A 19,076-nucleotide genomic window follows, 5' to 3' on the forward strand; every position below is an offset into this window, starting at 1 on the left:
ACAAAGTATTATGGACTCCAGACAGTCCTCCACACAGTATAATTATCCCTACACAGCCTCCCACAGTATAATGGGCCCACACACCGCCCTCCATGCAGTATAATGGCCACACACTGCCCTCCATGCAGTATAATGACCACACACTGCCCTCCATGCAGTATAATGACCACACACTCACTGCCCTCCATGCAGTATAATGACCACACACTGCCCTCCATGCAGTATAATGACCACACACCGCCCTCCATGCAGTATAATGGCCACACATCGCCCTTCATGCAGTATAATGGCCACACACTGCCCTCCATGCAGTATAATGACCACACACTGCCCTCCATGCAGTATAATGACCACACACTGCCCTCCATGCAGTATAATGACCACACACTGCCCTCCATGCAGTATAATGACCACACACTGCCCTCCATGCAGTATAATGACCACACACCGCCCTCCATGCAGTATAATGACCACACACCGCCCTCCATGCAGTATAATGGCCACACACCGCCCTTCATGCAGTATAATGGCCACACGCTGCCCTCCATGCAGTATGACCACACACTGCCCTCCATGCAGTATAATGACCACACACTGCCCTCCATGCAGTATAACGACCACACACTGCCCTCCATGCAGTATAACGACCACACACTGCCCTCCATGCAGTATAATGACCACACACTGCCCTCCATGCAGTATAATGACCACACACTGCCCTCCATGCAGTATAATGGACCCAACACACTGTTTTGCTCACCCCCACACACTCATTGATGAAATTTAAAAAAAACCTGTTTACCGCCCCCTGTTCCCTCACTGATCGGTTTCTGCAGCGTGTTCTGAAGCCGATTTTCTAATCCAGTATTTATCTGGCCTCGTTCACTAACCTATGTGTGTATACATATTTAATATTGATCTGACTCTACAGACACTACTGGTCTGATGATCTTATTAGTGGTCTGCATCTTATAGACATTTTTTGGGGTATCTAGTTCTTTTGCACTGTAAGGAGTTGTTTTTTTTTTATTAATTATTAATACTTTGCACTGACGAGGGCCAATAGCCCGAAACACCAAACATTGAGATTCTGATTTGGCTTTTATCCTAAGTCCTATTGCAAGGCTCGTTAAACGGTTGATTGTGACGTGTAGGATTGCTACTTCCAATAGAGTTCAAGTCCTCTTTCTCTCTGAAGAGGCGATTTGCACAATAAACATTTGCTTTGTAAAGGGTTTATGTACGCAGCAGTAACTATGATGTCTCATCTGCAGAACTGTCTCCTTGTCCGATTACTGCTTCTATCGTCAGCACTGCACATTACTTGGTGCTTCTGCCCCAGAGCTTGGAAAACCCTTGAGACCTCCGTCTACTATGACCTGTTTGCCCAGGAGACACCTTGCTGATGCAGTATAACTACCTGGTGTCTTGTGGTGCGCATTCTTGCCATGATGTATGACCTGTGACATGAATCTGTCTTCCGTATCCTCACCCAGTGTTAAGCCTCCTACACAACTATTGGTTTCAGTTAATGATTGTGTTTCCACTTAACTGTTAGGTCTAATTGGCCTTTCATACACCCGACTATAATCCAGATACTGATGATGGAGGCGGCGGGCGGTCACCAGATTCTGATGATGGAGGTGATGGGTAGTCACCAGATAGTGATGGAGGTGACGGGCGGTCACCAGATACTGATGATGGAGGAGAGGGGCGGTCACCAGATACTGATGATGGAGCAGACGGGCGGTCACTAGATACTGATGATGGAGGGGACGGGCGGTCACCAGATACTGATGATGGAGGTGACAGGCGGTCACCAGATACTGATGATGAAGGGGACGGGCGGTCACCAGATACTGATGATGGAGGGGACGGGCGGTCACCAGATACTGATAATGGAGGGGACGGGCGGTCACCAGATACTGATGATTGAGGAGAGGGGCAGTTACCAGATACTGATGATGGAGCAGACGGGCGGTCACCAGATACTGATGATGGAGGTGACAGGCGGTCACCAGATACTGATGATGGAGGGGACGGGCGGTCACCAGATACTGATGATGGAGGGGACGGGCGGTCACCAGATACTGATGATGGAGGGGACGGGCGGTCACCAGATACTGATGATGGAGGGGACGGGCGGTCACCAGATACTGATAATGGAGGGGACGGGCGGTCACCAGATACTGATGATGAAGGGGACGGGCGGTCACCAGATACTGATGATGGAGGGGACGGGCGGTCACCAGATACTGATAATGGAGGGGACGGGCGGTCACCAGATACTGATGATTGAGGAGAGGGGCAGTTACCAGATACTGATGATGGAGCAGACGGGCGGTCACCAGATACTGATGATGGAGGTGACGGGCGGTCACTAGATACTGATGATGGAGGTGACAGGCGGTCACCAGATACTGATGATGAAGGGGACGGGCGGTCACCAGATACTGATGATGGAGGGGACGGCCGGTCACCAGATACTGATGATGGAGGGGACGGGCGGTCACCAGATACTGATGATGGAGGGGACGGGCGGTCACCAGATACTGATGATGGAGGGGACGGGCGGTCACCAGATACTGATGATGGAGGGGACGGGCGGTCACCAGATTCTAATGATGGAGGAGACGGGCGGTCACCAGATTCTGATGGGATTCACATTCCTCTGAATTCCATTGGTATTTTGTTAATTGATAAACATTATCTATTATTCCTTCTAATATCTGAAGCTTCTGACTCATTCCATACCTGCCTAAGACTTTTGCACAGAGCTGTATCTACCCTCCTGGTTTTGTGTATGGAAGGTACTAATAGTAAATTATTGAGGCATTAATGTAGGCAGTAAACCCTGAATTAGCGCAGACCTCACTCGAGACTTCCAGATATTCTAATTTATCCCCGTCTTTCTGCTTCTAGAAGCTCAAGACTCTGAAAAGGAAGATGAGACCAGCACATCGAAGCTGTAGAAGGTAAGAGATGACGAAGCATCATGTGATCTCCATCTCCTTGTACGCGGTAATCTGCACGTCCTAATTCCCTCTTATATTCAGGTGTCACATAATCCGGTTACTTCCTCAGGATGGCACCAATGATGTGTTTGAAATGTAGCATAAATGTCCTGGATCAGGCAGATTTGGGGCTTCTGTTTCTCTCTATCCATAACGGCTGAGTGGGTATCCTCAAGGTCATTAACATACCCTAACCCCCACCATGCTCCTTTTTAGACATCACCGATCTTCCACCGCGCTTCAATGTAGACATCACCGATCCCACAATGTGCTTCACTGTAGACATCACCGAGCCCCCGCTGTGCTTCACCGTAGACATCACCGTGCCCCCACTGTGCTTCACTGTAGACATCACCGAGCCCCTGCCGTGTTTCACTGTAGACATCACCGATCCCCCGCTGTGCTACGCCGTAGACATCACCGTGCCCCCACTGTGCTTCACTGTAGACATCACTGAGCCCCCGCCGTGTTTCACTGTAGGCATCACCGAGCCTCCGCTGTGCTTCACTGTAGACATCACCGAGCCTCCGCTGTGCTTCACTGTAGACATCACCGAGCCTCCGCTGTGCTTCACTGTAGACATCACCAAGCCTCCGCTGTGCTTCACTGTAGGCATGACCGAGTCGCCGTTGTGCTTCGCCGTAGACATCACCGTGCCCCCGCTGTGCTTCGCCGTAGACATCACCGTGCCCCCGCTGTGCTTCGCCGTAGACATCACCGTGCCCCCGCTGTGCTTCGCCGTAGACATCACCGTGCCCCCGCTGTGCTTCGCCGTAGACATCACCGTGCCCCCGCTGTGCTTCGCCGTAGACATCACCGAGCCTCCGCTGTGCTTCGCCGTAGACATCACTGTGCCCCCGCTGTGCTTCACTGTAGACCTCACCGAGCCCCCGCTGTGCTTCACTGTAGACATCACCGAGCCCCCGCCATGCTTCACTGTAGACATCAACAAGATCCCGCCATGCTTCACTTTAGACATCACCGAGCCCCCGCCGTGCTTCACTGTAGACATCACCGAGCCCCCGCTGTGCTTCACTGTAGAAATCACCGAGCCCCCGCTCTGCTTCACTGTAGAAATCACCGAGCCCCCGCTCTGCTTCACTGTGCACAGGGTGTTCTTTCTACCAGATGCTCCTTTCTTCTTGACTTGGAAAGTTCCAGTTTTTTCATTGTTTCACAGAAACAGTAGAAGGGACGTCCTGAAGTTCAGACATGAGATTTCCAGTGTTTAGTATGTTCCTTACTGTGCAAACTGAACCCTCAGCGTCGGCTGCCACCAGAGCTCTGCCGGTCTTCTGCTGTCACTGGAGGGTTTTGAGCACCTGCCTTCTCAGGAATCTGGTGGCAGCCTGTGACGGCCTCCTCTCCTTGCCTCGTCCAGATAGTGTCTCCTGGGCTCCTATGTGACCTCTGCTCCCGGCTGTATTTCTAGGAACATTCAGTGCTGCTGTGTCTTCTTGAACTTTCTTCTTTGGCCCAAAACGTGCAGAGGAGAGATTGTTGGCACGGTCTTAAAAATCCAATACTTTTAGTGACCTGAGGGCCTTGACCCATGAGGACTGAGCTGAGACTTCTCAGGAAAGCATCATGTCTGCAGCAGGTCATAACAGCCAGAGGTGCTCTACCAAATGCTGAAGATGCTGGTCATGAAGCCTTGAATATTCCTGAGACTTCAAGAGTCGATAGAATAATCCGAATTTATAATGGGGGTGTATGTTGTGTGGGGGAGGATCAGATGAGATCACTATATGGGTCCTGTGGGGGGGGTCACTGATGATATGACTGGTTATAATTTGTGACATTTCTCCCCAGGTTGCCTAGTTTTCCTATCCTGGAGGGTCTCGTCATGTTTATCCCCCATAAGGACATCCCGGAGCAGTGATGTACGATGTATATTATCGCATCCAGCGGCCGGGGAGCGGGTGACATGTTGCACTCACCACACTGCACTTATTCTCTGGACATTTCTCTGCTTCCATGCCTTTGTGACATTTTTTATGTCGATACTTTTATACCAGTGTTCTCAAGCATTTTGTTGCTGATTTTTTTTTTTTTATACAAACTGTGAAGGAATCCTCCAATATGTGGGAATGGTCGCTCTGGAGTCGGCGATCTGGGACTCGAGCCGCAGAAGATGGTAATCATGTGCTGAGAATGTGACATGGGAGATGGACTCCCCCACTCGTCCTACTGAGGAGAAGACCGGACCTCAGCCACCCTCATTGTAGAGCTGCAGGGTCTTCTTTATTCTATAGAGATCAGAAGGAAAATCTCCTTATGTGTCAGGTGAGACGGACACTGAGACACATGTTAATCATTCCTGCAGAGTGTTCTGACTGCTCCATAAGTAATGGCAGTCTATTCGCCTGGACGTCACTTCTGGACTTTAGTGGCATCTTTAGTAGCACACGAGTATCGTCATCTGCACCCAGCCTAGAAAACGAGATTCAGCTCTGGTGACTGCGACATTGCAAGTGAGTCGTCCTCTGTGCCCTCGCCATCTGGTGGGAGTCGTCCTCTGTGCCCTCCCCATCTGGTGGGAGTCGTCCTCTGTGCCCTCCCCATCTGGTGGGAGTCGTCCTCTGTGCCCTCCCCATCTGGTGGGAGTCGTCCTCTGTGCCCTCCCCATCTGGTGGGAGTCGTCCTCTGTGCCCTCCCCATCTAGCGGGAGTCGTCCTCTGTGCCCTCACCATCCGGTGGGAGTCGTCCTCTGTGCCCTCACCATCCGGTGGGAGTCATCCTCTGTGCCCTCGCCATCCGGTGGGAGTTATCATCTGTGCCACTATTTCAGGCGTGTCATACTTGCTATGCCATAGGAATCATTGTTCACCCTTGCTATCACACGGGAGTCATCCTCACTAGCCCTGAGGTGTCGCCATCGCTATCCCAGGGGTGTCATCCTCTCTATCCCGTTGGAGTCACCCTCTGTACCCTCTCTATCCCAGGGGTGTCGCCCTCGCTCTCCCAATAGAGTTCTTCTCTGTACCCTTGCCATCGCACGGGAAGCGCCCTCGCTGTCCCAGGGGTGTTGCTCTCGCTGTCCCAGGGGTGTTGCTCTCGCTGTCCCAGGGGTGTTGCTCTCGCTGTCCCAGGGGTGTTGCTCTCGCTGTCCCAGGGGTGTTGCCCTTGCTGTCCCAGGGGCGTCGCTGTCCCAGGGGAGTCCACGTCTGTACCCTTGCCATCCCATGGGCGGCGCCTCGCTGTCCCAGGGGCGTAGTCAATGCCATCATACAGGAGTTGTCCTCATCGTCTTCGTACTCGGCCTATAATGAAGCTGACTATAATAATGTAGCGTGTATAATTATTGCTGGACATAATGTGATTAATTTCTTCATATCCTCGTGTGCTGCGTGGACTCGGATCTGTCACCATAAGTGTTCTCTGTCTTCCAAACCTCTCCTATGTATCACTATTAATTCCTTGGTAACGGCCACCATGTATATTCAGCGGGCGAGCACTGTCGCTATATGGAGCTGGCTCAGGAGCTGAGCGCGCCGTACAATGCGGAAGACGGCTGCATTACACAGACGTCATCTTGAGAGTAATGGATGCGATCATAGCTGGCTCCGATCACGTCACTGTTACATCTTAAATACTGCAGTCCATTATGACAGCCGCGTTTTAAAGGCCGCTAAGATGACTACTGTCAGTCCAGAGCCTGCCTTGCCCTGTCACCCTTGACCTGGTGACATGTTTACATGGCTGCCGTGGCCTTTTCAAGGCCTCCGTGGTATTATCCCCATGAAGCCTATGGCCTTCTGGAGGCCTCCATGTTATTGTCCACGTGAAGCCTGTGGCCTTCTGGATACAAACTTTAAAAAACTGACCGTCACATCCAAACATAGACTAAGTGTGAACAGGTGCTGAACCTAGAGTCACCAACTCGTATACAGTCAAATAAATAAGGCAGCACACTGTAGCACCAAAACCTGCAAACATGAAAATTGAACTGCATTACTGCACTAGAAATATGAAAAATGAGAAAGTTTAGCGCATAAAATGGCCAATTTATGTGTACCTTGTAGCCACGATTAGGCATTTCTCGTATATAAGGGCCTAGCAATGCCTTTCCTCTCTGAGAATAAAGTCTTCATGTGAATGGGAACCTAATGAGTCTTCTGTTTTGACTAAAAATCTCTGTGTGGAGGGGTAGTGGTCCTGCTGTGATTAAAAACACCTGTGGCTAGAATGAGGTACACATAAATTGGCCAATTTATGCGCTAAACGTTCTAATTTTTTCATATTTCTAGTGCAGTAATGCAATTGAATTTTCATGTTTGCAGGTTTTGGTGCTACAGTGGCTGCCTTATTTATTTGACTGTGGCCTTCTGGAGGCCTCTGTTTTATTATCCACGTGAAGCCTGTGACCTTCTGAAGGCCTCCATGGTATTATCCACGTGAAGCCTATGGCCTTCTGGAGGCCTCCGTGTTATTATCCACGTGAAGCCTGTGGCCATCTGGAGGCCTCCATGGTATTATCCATGTGTAGCCTATGGCCTTCTGGAGGCCTCCATGGTATTATCCATGTGTATCCTGTGGCCTTCTGGAGGCCTCCATGGTATTATCCATGTGAAGCCTGTGACCTGAAGGCCTCCGTGGTATTATCCATGTGAAGCCTGTGGCCTTCTGAAGGCCTCCATGGTATTATCCCCGTGAAGTCTGTGGCCTTCTGGAGGCCTCCATGTTATTATCCACGTGTAGCCTGTGGCCTTCTGAAGGCCTCCATGTTATTATCCCCGTGAAGCCTATGGCCTTCTGGAGGCCTCCATGTTATTGTCCTTGTGAAGACGTGAAGCCTGTGGCCTTCTGGAGGCCTCCATGTTATTATCCACGTGTAGCCTGTGGCCTTCTGAAGGCCTCCATGGTATTATCCATGTGTAGCCTGTGGCCTTCTGGAGGCCTCCATGTTATTATCCACGTGCAGCCTGTGGCCTTCTGGAGGCCTCCATGTTATTATCCACGTGTAGCCTGTGGCCTTCTGGAGGCCTCCATGGTATTATCCATGTGTGGCCTGTGGCCGCCTGAAGGCCTCCATGTTATTATCCCCGTGAAGCCTATGGCCTTCTGGAGGCCTCCATGGTATTATCCATGTGAAGCCTGTGGCCTTCTAGAGGCCTCTATGGTATTATCCATGTGTAGCCTGTGGCCTTCTGGAGGCCTCCATGTTATTATCCACGTGTAGCCTGTGGCCTTCTGGAGGCCTCCATGTTATTATCCACGTGTAGCCTGTGGCCTTCTGGAGGCCTCCATGGTATTATCCATGTGTGGCCTGTGGCCTTCTGTAGGCCTCTATGGTAATATCCATGTGTAGCCTGTGGCCTTCTGGAGGCCTCCATGGTATTATCCATGTGTAGCCTGTGGCCTTCTGGAGGCCTCCATGGTATTATCCATGTGTGGCCTGTGGCCGCCTGAAGGCCTCCATGTTATTATCCCCGTGAAGCCTATGGCCTTCTGGAGGCCTCCATGTTATTGTCCACGTGAAGCCTGTGGCCTTCTGGAGGCCTCCATGGTATTATCCATGTGTGGCTTGTGGCCTTCTGTAGGCCTCTATGGTAATATCCATGTGTAGCCTGTGGCCTTCTGTAGGCCTCTATGGTAATATCCATGTGTAGCCTGTGGCCTTCTGTAGGCCTCTATGGTAATATCCATGTGTAGCCTGTGGCCTTCTGGAGGCCTCCATGGTATTATCCATGTGTGGCCTGTGGCCTTCTGGAGGCCTCTATGGTAATATCCATGTGTAGCCTGTGGCCTTCTGTAGGCCTCTATGGTAATATCCATGTGTAGCCTGTGGCCTTCTGGAAGCCTCCATGGTATTATCCATGTGTGGCCTGTGGCCTTCTGTAGGCCTCTATGGTAATATCCATGTGTAGCCTGTGGCCTTCTGTAGGCCTCTATGGTAATATCCATGTGTAGACTGTGGCCTTCTGGAGGGCTCCATGGTATTATCCATGTGTGGCCTGTGGCCTTCTGTAGGCCTCTATGGTAATATCCATGTGTAGCCTGTGGCCGCCTGAAGGCCTCCATGTTATTGTCCACGTGAAGCCTATGGCCTTCTGGAGGCCTCCATGTTATTATCCCCGTGAAGCCTATGGCCTTCTGGAGGCCTCCATGTTATTGTCCTTGTGAAGACGTGAAGCCTGTGGCCTTCTGGAGGCCTCCATGTTATTATCCACGTGTAGCCTGTGGCCTTCTGAAGGCCTCCATGGTATTATCCATGTGTAGCCTGTGGCCTTCTGGAGGCCTCCATGTTATTATCCACGTGCAGCCTGTGGCCTTCTGGAGGCCTCCATGTTATTATCCACGTGTAGCCTGTGGCCTTCTGGAGGCCTCCATGGTATTATCCATGTGTGGCCTGTGGCCGCCTGAAGGCCTCCATGTTATTATCCCCGTGAAGCCTATGGCCTTCTGGAGGCCTCCATGGTATTATCCATGTGAAGCCTGTGGCCTTCTAGAGGCCTCTATGGTATTATCCATGTGTAGCCTGTGGCCTTCTGGAGGCCTCCATGTTATTATCCACGTGTAGCCTGTGGCCTTCTGGAGGCCTCCATGTTATTATCCACGTGTAGCCTGTGGCCTTCTGGAGGCCTCCATGGTATTAACCATGTGTGGCCTGTGGCCTTCTGTAGGCCTCTATGGTAATATCCATGTGTAGCCTGTGGCCTTCTGGAGGCCTCCATGGTATTATCCATGTGTAGCCTGTGGCCTTCTGGAGGCCTCCATGGTATTATCCATGTGTGGCCTGTGGCCGCCTGAAGGCCTCCATGTTATTATCCCCGTGAAGCCTATGGCCTTCTGGAGGCCTCCATGTTATTGTCCACGTGAAGCCTGTGGCCTTCTGGAGGCCTCCATGGTATTATCCATGTGTGGCTTGTGGCCTTCTGTAGACCTCTATGGTATTATCCATGTGTAGCCTGTGGCCTTCTGGAGGCCTCCATGTTATTATCCACGTGCAGCCTGTGGCCTTCTGGAGGCCTCCATGTTATTATCCACGTGTAGCCTGTGGCCTTCTGGAGGCCTCCATGGTATTATCCATGTGTGGCCTGTGGCCGCCTGAAGGCCTCCATGTTATTATCCCCGTGAAGCCTATGGCCTTCTGGAGGCCTCCATGGTATTATCCATGTGAAGCCTGTGGCCTTCTAGAGGCCTCTATGGTATTATCCATGTGTAGCCTGTGGCCTTCTGGAGGCCTCCATGTTATTATCCACGTGTAGCCTGTGGCCTTCTGGAGGCCTCCATGTTATTATCCACGTGTAGCCTGTGGCCTTCTGGAGGCCTCCATGGTATTAACCATGTGTGGCCTGTGGCCTTCTGTAGGCCTCTATGGTAATATCCATGTGTAGCCTGTGGCCTTCTGGAGGCCTCCATGGTATTATCCATGTGTAGCCTGTGGCCTTCTGGAGGCCTCCATGGTATTATCCATGTGTGGCCTGTGGCCGCCTGAAGGCCTCCATGTTATTATCCCCGTGAAGCCTATGGCCTTCTGGAGGCCTCCATGTTATTGTCCACGTGAAGCCTGTGGCCTTCTGGAGGCCTCCATGGTATTATCCATGTGTGGCTTGTGGCCTTCTGTAGACCTCTATGGTAATATCCATGTGTAGCCTGTGGCCTTCTGTAGGCCTCTATGGTAATATCCATGTGTAGCCTGTGGCCTTCTGTAGGCCTCTATGGTAATATCCATGTGTAGCCTGTGGCCTTCTGGAGGCCTCCATGGTATTATCCATGTGTGGCCTGTGGCCTTCTGGAGGCCTCTATGGTAATATCCATGTGTAGCCTGTGGCCTTCTGGAGGCCTCCATGGTATTATCCATGTGTGGCCTGTGGCCTTCTGGAGGCCTCTATGGTAATATCCATGTGTAGCCTGTGGCCTTCTGGAAGCCTCCATGGTATTATCCATGTGTGGCCTGTGGCCTTCTGTAGGCCTCTATGGTAATATCCATGTGTAGCCTGTGGCCTTCTGGAGGCCTCCATGGTATTATCCATGTGTAGCCTGTGGCCGCCTGAAGGCCTCTATGGTAATATCCATGTGTAGCCTGTGGCCGCCTGAAGGCCTCTATGGTAATATCCATGTGTAGCCTGTGGCCTTCTGGAGGCCTCCATGGTATTATCCATGTGTAGCCTGTGGCCTTCTGTAGGCCTCTATGGTAATATCCATGTGTAGCCTGTGGCCTTCTGGAGGCCTCCATGGTATTATCCATGTGTAGCCTGTGGCCTTCTGTAGGCCTCTATGGTAATATCCATGTGTAGCCTGTGGCCTTCTGTAGGCCTCTATGGTAATATCCATGTGTAGCCTGTGGCCTTCTGTAGGCCTCTATGGTAATATCCATGTGTGGCCTGTGGCCTTCTGGAGGCCTCCATGGTATTATCCATGTGTGGCCTGTGGCCTTCTGTAGGCCTCTATGGTAATATCCATGTGTAGCCTGTGGCCTTCTGTAGGCCTCTATGGTAATATCCATGTGTAGCCTGTGGCCTTCTGTAGGCCTCTATGGTAATATCCATGTGTGGCCTGTGGCCTTCTGGAGGCCTCCATGGTATTATCCATGTGTGGCCTGTGGCCTTCTGTAGGCCTCTATGGTAATATCCATGTGTAGCCTGTGGCCGCCTGAAGGCCTCCATGTTATTGTCCACGTGAAGCCTGTAACTTTGCAGCAGATTGGTGATTCCACCGTACACTGCAATACTACAGTCTTCATGTGATCGCACCTTCACTTCCTAAAGGGCAAAACTGTGAAAAATATGTTTCTAAATATAAAGTAAGAATTTAACCCTCCCTTACCCTTAATGTAAATGGCAAAAAAGTCTAAAAATAGAGAACAGCATGTTTGGTATTGCTGCACAAGTAATTGTCCAAACTGATAAACTATAAAAAGATGTTGAAACAATTTTTTTTTGCGGGGGTTGAATTGGGTGTTGAAAAAATTTTTTTTTTTTTTAAACTAATTAAATATGAGGAAATTAAACAATGTTGGTCTTGCTGTAATCGCACCAACCTGGAGAATCGCTTTGTCGGGTCTTTACCATAAAACGAGCGCCATAAAAACAGCCCTGAAAGCAATGGCGGGATTGTGGGTTTTTTCACCATTTCACTGCACCTGGCGGATTTTTCCCACTTTTTGTACATTATATAGTAAAATGAATTATGTAATACAAAACTACAACTCGAACAAGCCTCGTACAGCGACCGAGAAAGACAAAAAAAGGAAAAACGTCACAACCAAGAATGGTCTGCAGAGGGAAGAGGTGTCCATCTGACAACCCGAGTGCCGTGCTATGAGTGCAGCCCTTGTGGTCGGTGCAGACGCTTCTACACCTTCTGCTATACATTGTGTCCCCCCGGGGCCCATCCTCTGTGTGGCTCGGACTTTAGCTCCGGTGCAGACCCCTCGCCTCCATATATCATTGGTGTCTGCACAGGTCACGTCTGGTATCGGATGGATGAGACCGTCCTTGTCCGTAGCCTCCTCCGTGCTGGGGCGTCATTATTTATGTATTGGGGGCTGTGGTCCCCTCGTTATGGGCGCATGGAGGAGGATCATTCCCCGCACCAACACCAGAGTCTACAGATGATGGTCCATCATGAACTTGTGAGCAGACATTTGTGTGACCTCTGTCCTCGTCCCTGGAGCAGGTGGAGGACTCGCTACCACCAGGAATCGCTCAGTGTTGGACCCCCTCATTATTTTTAGATTGTTTTTGCACATTTTATGTAATTTGTTACTTTTGTAAATATTAAACGCTTTACATTTATGTATAGCAGACTGAAACAAAACGTCTCTGTAGTATGTTTGTCTCATACGTGTGACCTGTGTATGGTTGGAGAGGGTTTGGTGTGAGGACTTCGTACCAGTAGTTGGTGAGTGGCGGGATCTTTGAATGTGTGCTCTTATGGTTACATGTGAGGCGGTCTAGGGGCCCCATACAAATCAGACTAAGGGTACCGTCACACAGTGCCATTTTCATCGCTACGACGGTACGATTCGTGACGTTCTAGCGATATCGTTACGATATCGCAGTGTCTGACACGCAGCAGCGATCAGGGATCCTGCTGAGAATCGTACGTCGTAGCAGATCGTTTGGAACTTTCTTTCGTCGCTTGATCACCCGCTGACATCGCTGGATCGTTGTGTGTGACAGCGATCCAGCGATGTGTTCGCTTGTAACCAGGGTAAACATCGGGTAACTAAGCGCAGGGCCGCGCTTAGTAACCCGATGTTTACCGTGGTTACCAGCGTAAACGTAAAAAAAACAAGCAGTACATACTCACATTCCGGTGTCTGTCCTCCGGCGTCTCAGCTTCTCTGCACTGTAAACGCCTGCCGGCCGGAAAGCGAGCACGGCGGTGACGTCTGACGTCACCGCTCTGCTTTCCGGCTATGGTGCTTACACAGTGCAGAGAAGCAGAACGCCGGGGGACAGACACCGGAATGTAAGTATGTACTGCTTGTTTTTTTTACGTTTACGCTGGTAACCAGGGTAAACATCGGGTTACTAAGCGCGGCCCTGCGCTTAGTAACCCGATGTTTACCCTGGTTACCCGGGGACTTCGGCATCGCTCCAGCGCCGTGATTGCAAAGTGTGACCGCAGTCTACGACGCTGGAGCGATAATCATACGACGCTGCGACGTCACGGATCGTGCCGTCGTAGCGATGAAAATGGCACCGTGTGACGGTACCCTAACTCTCCACCAACAGATAATGCCGCATCCGGCACCTTGGATTTCCAACAGCTGATCCTTCTATTATCCAAGAGATAAGCTGCTGACAGAGCGGTCTGGAGGAGGAGTGGGAACAGAGGGGTCTGGGAATCTGGAGGAGGACAGAGGTCTGGATGAGTTCAGAGGAGTCTGGAGGAGGACTGGGAACAGAGGGGTCTGGAAATCTGGAGGAGCACAGAGGGGTCTGGAGGAGGAGGACAAAGGAGTCTGGAGGAGGAGTGGGAACAGAGGGGTCTGGGAATTTGGAGGACAGAGAGGTCTGGATGAGTTCAGAGGAGTCTGGAGGAGGAGTGGGAACAGAGGGGTCTGGGAATCTGGAGGAGGGCAGAGAGGTCTGGATGAGTTCAGAGGAGTCTGGAGGAGGAGTGGGAACAGAGGGGTCTGGGAATCTGGAGGAGGGCAGAGAGGTCTGGATGAGTTCAGAGGAGTCTGGAGGAGGAGTGGGAATAGAGGGGTCTGGGAATCTGGAGGAGCACAGAGGGGTCTGGAGGAGGAGTGGGAACAGAGGGGTCTGGGAATCTGGAGGAGCACAGAGGGGTCTGGAGGAGGAGGAGGACAAAGGAGTCTGGAGGAGGAGTGGGAACAGAGGGGTCTGGGAATCTGGAGGAGGACAGAGGTCTGGGTGAGTTCAGAGGAGTCTGGAGGAGGACTGGGGAACAGAGGGGTCTGGGAATCTGGAGGAGGACAGAGAGGTCTGGAGGAAGAGGGAGACAGAAGTCTGGAGGAGGACATAGGAGTCTGGATTAGGAAGACAATAGTCTGCAAGAAGAGAGCGACAGATGAGTCTGAAGGAGGAGAGGGACTGAGAGGTCTGGAGGAAGATGAGTTTTGAGAAGAAGGGGTGCAGAGGAGTTTGAAGGAAGAGAGAGGACATAGATGTCTGCAGGAGGGCAGAGCAGACCCCGCCCACATTTGCTGCAGTCGTAAGGCGAGCCAGCACTGCACTAGTTTTCCATAACAAATGTCAGTAGCTGCTCCCATTGGTGTTTACATGAAGAAAATATCAAAACTTTCTTGATAATTTTTCATATTTTATACCATAAAAACATTAACCGCTTGAAAACATGTGCAGTATATATACGTCATAGGCGATCACCCAATCCCTTCCGGGTGTTCAGTGAACTTCACACCTGACACACGGCTCTCACTGCCAGGAGCCGAACATCACAGCTGACACCTGGCTCTCAGTGCCAGGAACCGAACATCACAGCTGACATCCGGCTCTCAGTGCCAGGAACCGAACATCACAGCTGACATCCGGCTCTCAGTGCCAGGAACCGAACATCACAGCTGACACCCGGCTCTCAGTGCCAGGAACCGAACATCACAGCTGACACCCGGCTCTCAGTGCCAGGAGCCGAACATCACAGCTGAAATCCGGCTCTCAGTGCCAGGAACCGAACATCACAGCTGACATCCGGCTCTCAGTGCCAGGAACCGAACATCACAGCTGACACCCGGCTCTCAGTGCCAGGAACCGAACATCACAGCTGACACCCGGCTCTCACTGCCAGGAGCCGAACATCACTGCTGACACCCGGCTCTCAGTGCCAGGAACCGAACATCACAGCTGACACCCGGCTCTCACTGCCAGGGCCTGAACATCACAGCTGACACCCGGCTCTCAGTGCCAGGAACCGAACATCACAGCTGACACCGGGCTCTCAGTGCCAGGAGCCGAACATCACAGCTGACACCCGGCTCTCAGTGCCAGGAACCGAACATCACAGCTGACACCCGGCTCTCAGTGCCAGGAGCCGAACATCACAGCTGACACCCGGCTCTCAGTGCCAGGAGCCGAACATCACAGCTGACACCCGGCTCTCAGTGCCAGGAGCCGAACATCACAGCTGACACCCGGCTCTCAGTGCCAGGAGCCGAACATCACAGCTGACACCCGGCTCTCAGTGCCAGGAGCGAACATCACAGCTGACATCCGGCTCTCAGTGCCAGGAACCGAACATCACAGCTGACACCCGGCTCTCAGTGCCAGGAGCCGAACATCACAGCTGACATCCGGCTCTCAGTGCCAGGAGCGAACATCACAGCTGACATCCGGCTCTCAGTGCCAGGAACCGAACATCACAGCTGACACCCGGCTCTCAGTGCCAGGAACCGAACATCACAGCTGACACCGGGCTCTCACTGCCAGGAGCCGAACATCACAGCTGACACCCGGCTCTCAGTGCCAGGAACCGAACATCACAGCTGACATCCGGCTCTCAGTGCCAGGAACCGAACATCACAGCTGACACCCGGCTCTCAGTGCCAGGAACCGAACATCACAGCTGACACCGGGCTCTCAGTGCCAGGAGCCGAACATCACAGCTGACACCCGGCTCTCAGTGCCAGGAACCGAACATCACAGCTGACACCCGGCTCTCAGTGCCAGGAGCCGAACATCACAGCTGACACCCGGCTCTCAGTGCCAGGAGCCGAACATCACAGCTGACACCCGGCTCTCAGTGCCAGGAGCCGAACATCACAGCTGACATCCGGCTCTCAGTGCCAGGAGCGAACATCACAGCTGACATCCGGCTCTCAGTGCCAGGAACCGAACATCACAGCTGACACCCGGCTCTCAGTGCCAGGAACCGAACATCACAGCTGACACCGGGCTCTCACTGCCAGGAGCCGAACATCACAGCTGACACCCGGCTCTCAGTGCCAGGAACCGAACATCACAGCTGACATCCGGCTCTCACTGCCAGGAGCTGAACATCACAGCTGACACCGGGCTCTCACTGCCAGAAGCCGAACATCACAGCTGACACCGGGCTCTCACTGCCAGGAGCCGAATATCACAGCTGACACTGGGCTCTCACTGCCAGGAGCCGAACATCACAGCTGACACCCGGCTCTCACTGCCTGGAGCCGAACATCACAGCTGACAACGGGCTCTCACTGCCAGGAGCCGAACATCACAGCTGACACCCGGCTCTCACTGCCAGGAGCCGAACATCACAGCTGACACCGGGCTCTCACTGCCAGGAGCCGAACATCACAGCTGACATCTGGGCTCTCACTGCCAGGAGCCGAACATCACAGCTGACACCGTGCTCTCACTGCCAGGAGCCGAACATCACAGCTGACACCGTGCTCTCACTGCCAGGAGCCGAACATCACAGCTGACACCGGGCTCTCACTGCCAGGAGCCGAACATCACAGCTGACACTGTGCTCTCACTGCCAGGAGCCGAACATCACAGCTGACACCGGGCTCTCACTGCCAGGAGCCGAACATCACAGCTGACACCGGGCTCTCACTGCCAGGAGCCGAACATCACAGCTGACACCGGGCTCTCACTGCCAGGAGCCGAACATCACAGCTGACACCGGGCTCTCACTGCCAGGAGCCGAACATCACAGCTGACACCGGGCTCTCACTGCCAGGAGCCGAACATCACAGCTGACACCGGGCTCTCACTGCCAGGAGCCGAACATCACAGCTGACACCGGGCTCTCACTGCCAGGAGCCGAACATCACAGCTGACATCCGGGCTCTCACTGCCAGGAGCTGAACATCACAGCTGACACCGGGCTCTCTCTGCCAGGAGCCGAACATCACAGCTGACGCCTGGCTCTCACTGCCAGGAGCCGAACATCACAGCTGACGTCTGGCTCTCACTGCCAGGAGCCGAACATCACAGCTGACACCTGGCTCTCACTGCCAGGAGCCGTGCCCAAACCGCTGCCGGCAGTCTAACCGACTAAATGCTGCAATCGATATTAATCTCTGCATTTAGAAGGGAGGGAGCTCCCGCTCTCCTCCAATCTTTGGAAAGTAGTGACCACGGCACTCAGGGATTCTTGGGAGGTGCTCAAGTAGGGGATCCAACCCGTAAGTAGCAAATACAATAATTCTTGGCACTCAAGAGAAATTTGTAGAAAAAGTTCAAAAAGTAGATTTTTATTTTAGTGCATCCAGCTCAACATATAAACGTTTTCGGTCTCGACAACTGAGACCTTCATCAGATATGGTTGTCAAATGCTGCAATGTATATACAAAAAAGACAAAAGAAAATGCTTTTGAATAAAGAAAATACTGTTGCACAATAATATATGAGAAAACGAATGACAAGGAATGCGATCCATACTATACTAATCAAAATGACAGTCTGCATACAAACATAAATAGTGACATGCAGCGCAGATGGCAGGGATAGGTGGATCCGGCCTGAATCAACGTGAGTCGTGAGTCCTGTTCAAAAAAGTGCTGGAGAGTGTACACGTGTTAAGGTTATGCTAAGTAGAAGCGAAAATAAGCACAGGTAACACAGAACGGGTAATATGAGGAAACATCGGGGTGTGACCTGGTGGTGGGTCTGGTGTAGCATTAAACACACTGTCCTAGGTAAAGGATACGGGAAGTGGACTACCCTCCACTAGTAGGTGTGGGGCTATGCACAGTGAGCTACCTGCAAACAGGAGAGAGAATACGCATCAGAGTATTAAAGACAAAAGGAAAAAGGAACAAAAAGGAATTGTACAGTGAAAGAACACAAGATATCCTGTGGGATGTATGCCATAATGACTACGGGGGTGACCACCATTAAACCAGATAGCTGCTATATAATACAGGGCCAATTGGTCCAGGGAGGTTTACCTGGAGAATACCGGTAGTGTGTGTGGGTCACACACAGCGTGTGTAGCCAAGGAGCGGGAATGCAAAGCGTCTGTAAATGAAAAGTTGATACACAGAACCGTATGAGACAGCTATAGGGGTACCACAGAAGGCTGTCATGGGCCTGGAAGCCATACCTGTAACACTGGACGGCAGTATATGGCGCTTGTGATAATGCGAGGTACTCGCAGGGTGAGGAGCGCTGTGGACAGAAGGTATGGGCAAAGGTTATAGGACATTAGTGGGACCAGAGCCAAAATAGACAGAAGGCCAAGCCGGCGGGGGGCTGGAACCGATGTTGGTATTACCTGTATGGTGCCGCTGCCAGGGGTGGGGAAGACGCTGCGCTGCTGTGCAAGGAGGCGCTCCCGGGGCTGCTAGGAGAAGTGCAGCACTTCCGGGTATAAGAGCGCGCAGGGAAGAGTCACCTGACGTCTGACGTCATCGGATCATGTGACCGGAGAGGCCGGCGCATGCGCAGAAGCGCTGATGGGGCTAACAGGGGGAATAAGCGCAGGGAACAGTCAGCGCTTGCATGGAACGCTCAGGGGGACGAAGTGAATGAATGTGAAGCTGCATTGCAGCATGTAGAAATGAACAGGCTGTATGATGGGGACACTAATGTGGGATAAACTATCATAAGGCCATCTGGTATGGGTCACCCCGATTATATAGAGAAATGGTTAACCCTCTATATAAAGGCATACAGTGCATACTATACCGTGTGC

At 52.0% G+C, this 19,076-nt stretch overlaps 1 protein-coding gene across 5 annotated transcripts in view; it reads left to right on the forward strand.

Annotated features, from left to right (window-relative positions):
* Positions 1–8,725, forward strand: part of LOC143814910 (uncharacterized) — a 75,858-nt gene extending 67,133 nt beyond the window's left edge. For 3 of the 5 annotated variants that reach the window (XM_077293593.1, XM_077293594.1, XM_077293596.1), the window contains 2 exons: positions 2,923–2,975; positions 4,827–8,725. In XM_077293593.1, the coding sequence (XP_077149708.1) occupies positions 2,923–2,972 (50 nt within the window). In that variant the 3' untranslated portion in view covers positions 2,973–2,975; positions 4,827–8,725. The remainder of the gene's footprint in view (positions 1–2,922; positions 2,976–4,826) is intronic. The other 2 variants (XM_077293591.1, XM_077293592.1) reach the window with 2 other exon arrangements.
* Positions 8,726–19,076: the final 10,351 nt, after the last annotated feature.

The sequence above is a fragment of the Ranitomeya variabilis genome, chromosome 3 (genome assembly GCF_051348905.1).
Source record: "Ranitomeya variabilis isolate aRanVar5 chromosome 3, aRanVar5.hap1, whole genome shotgun sequence".
NCBI classification, from domain to species: Eukaryota; Metazoa; Chordata; class Amphibia; order Anura; family Dendrobatidae; genus Ranitomeya; species Ranitomeya variabilis.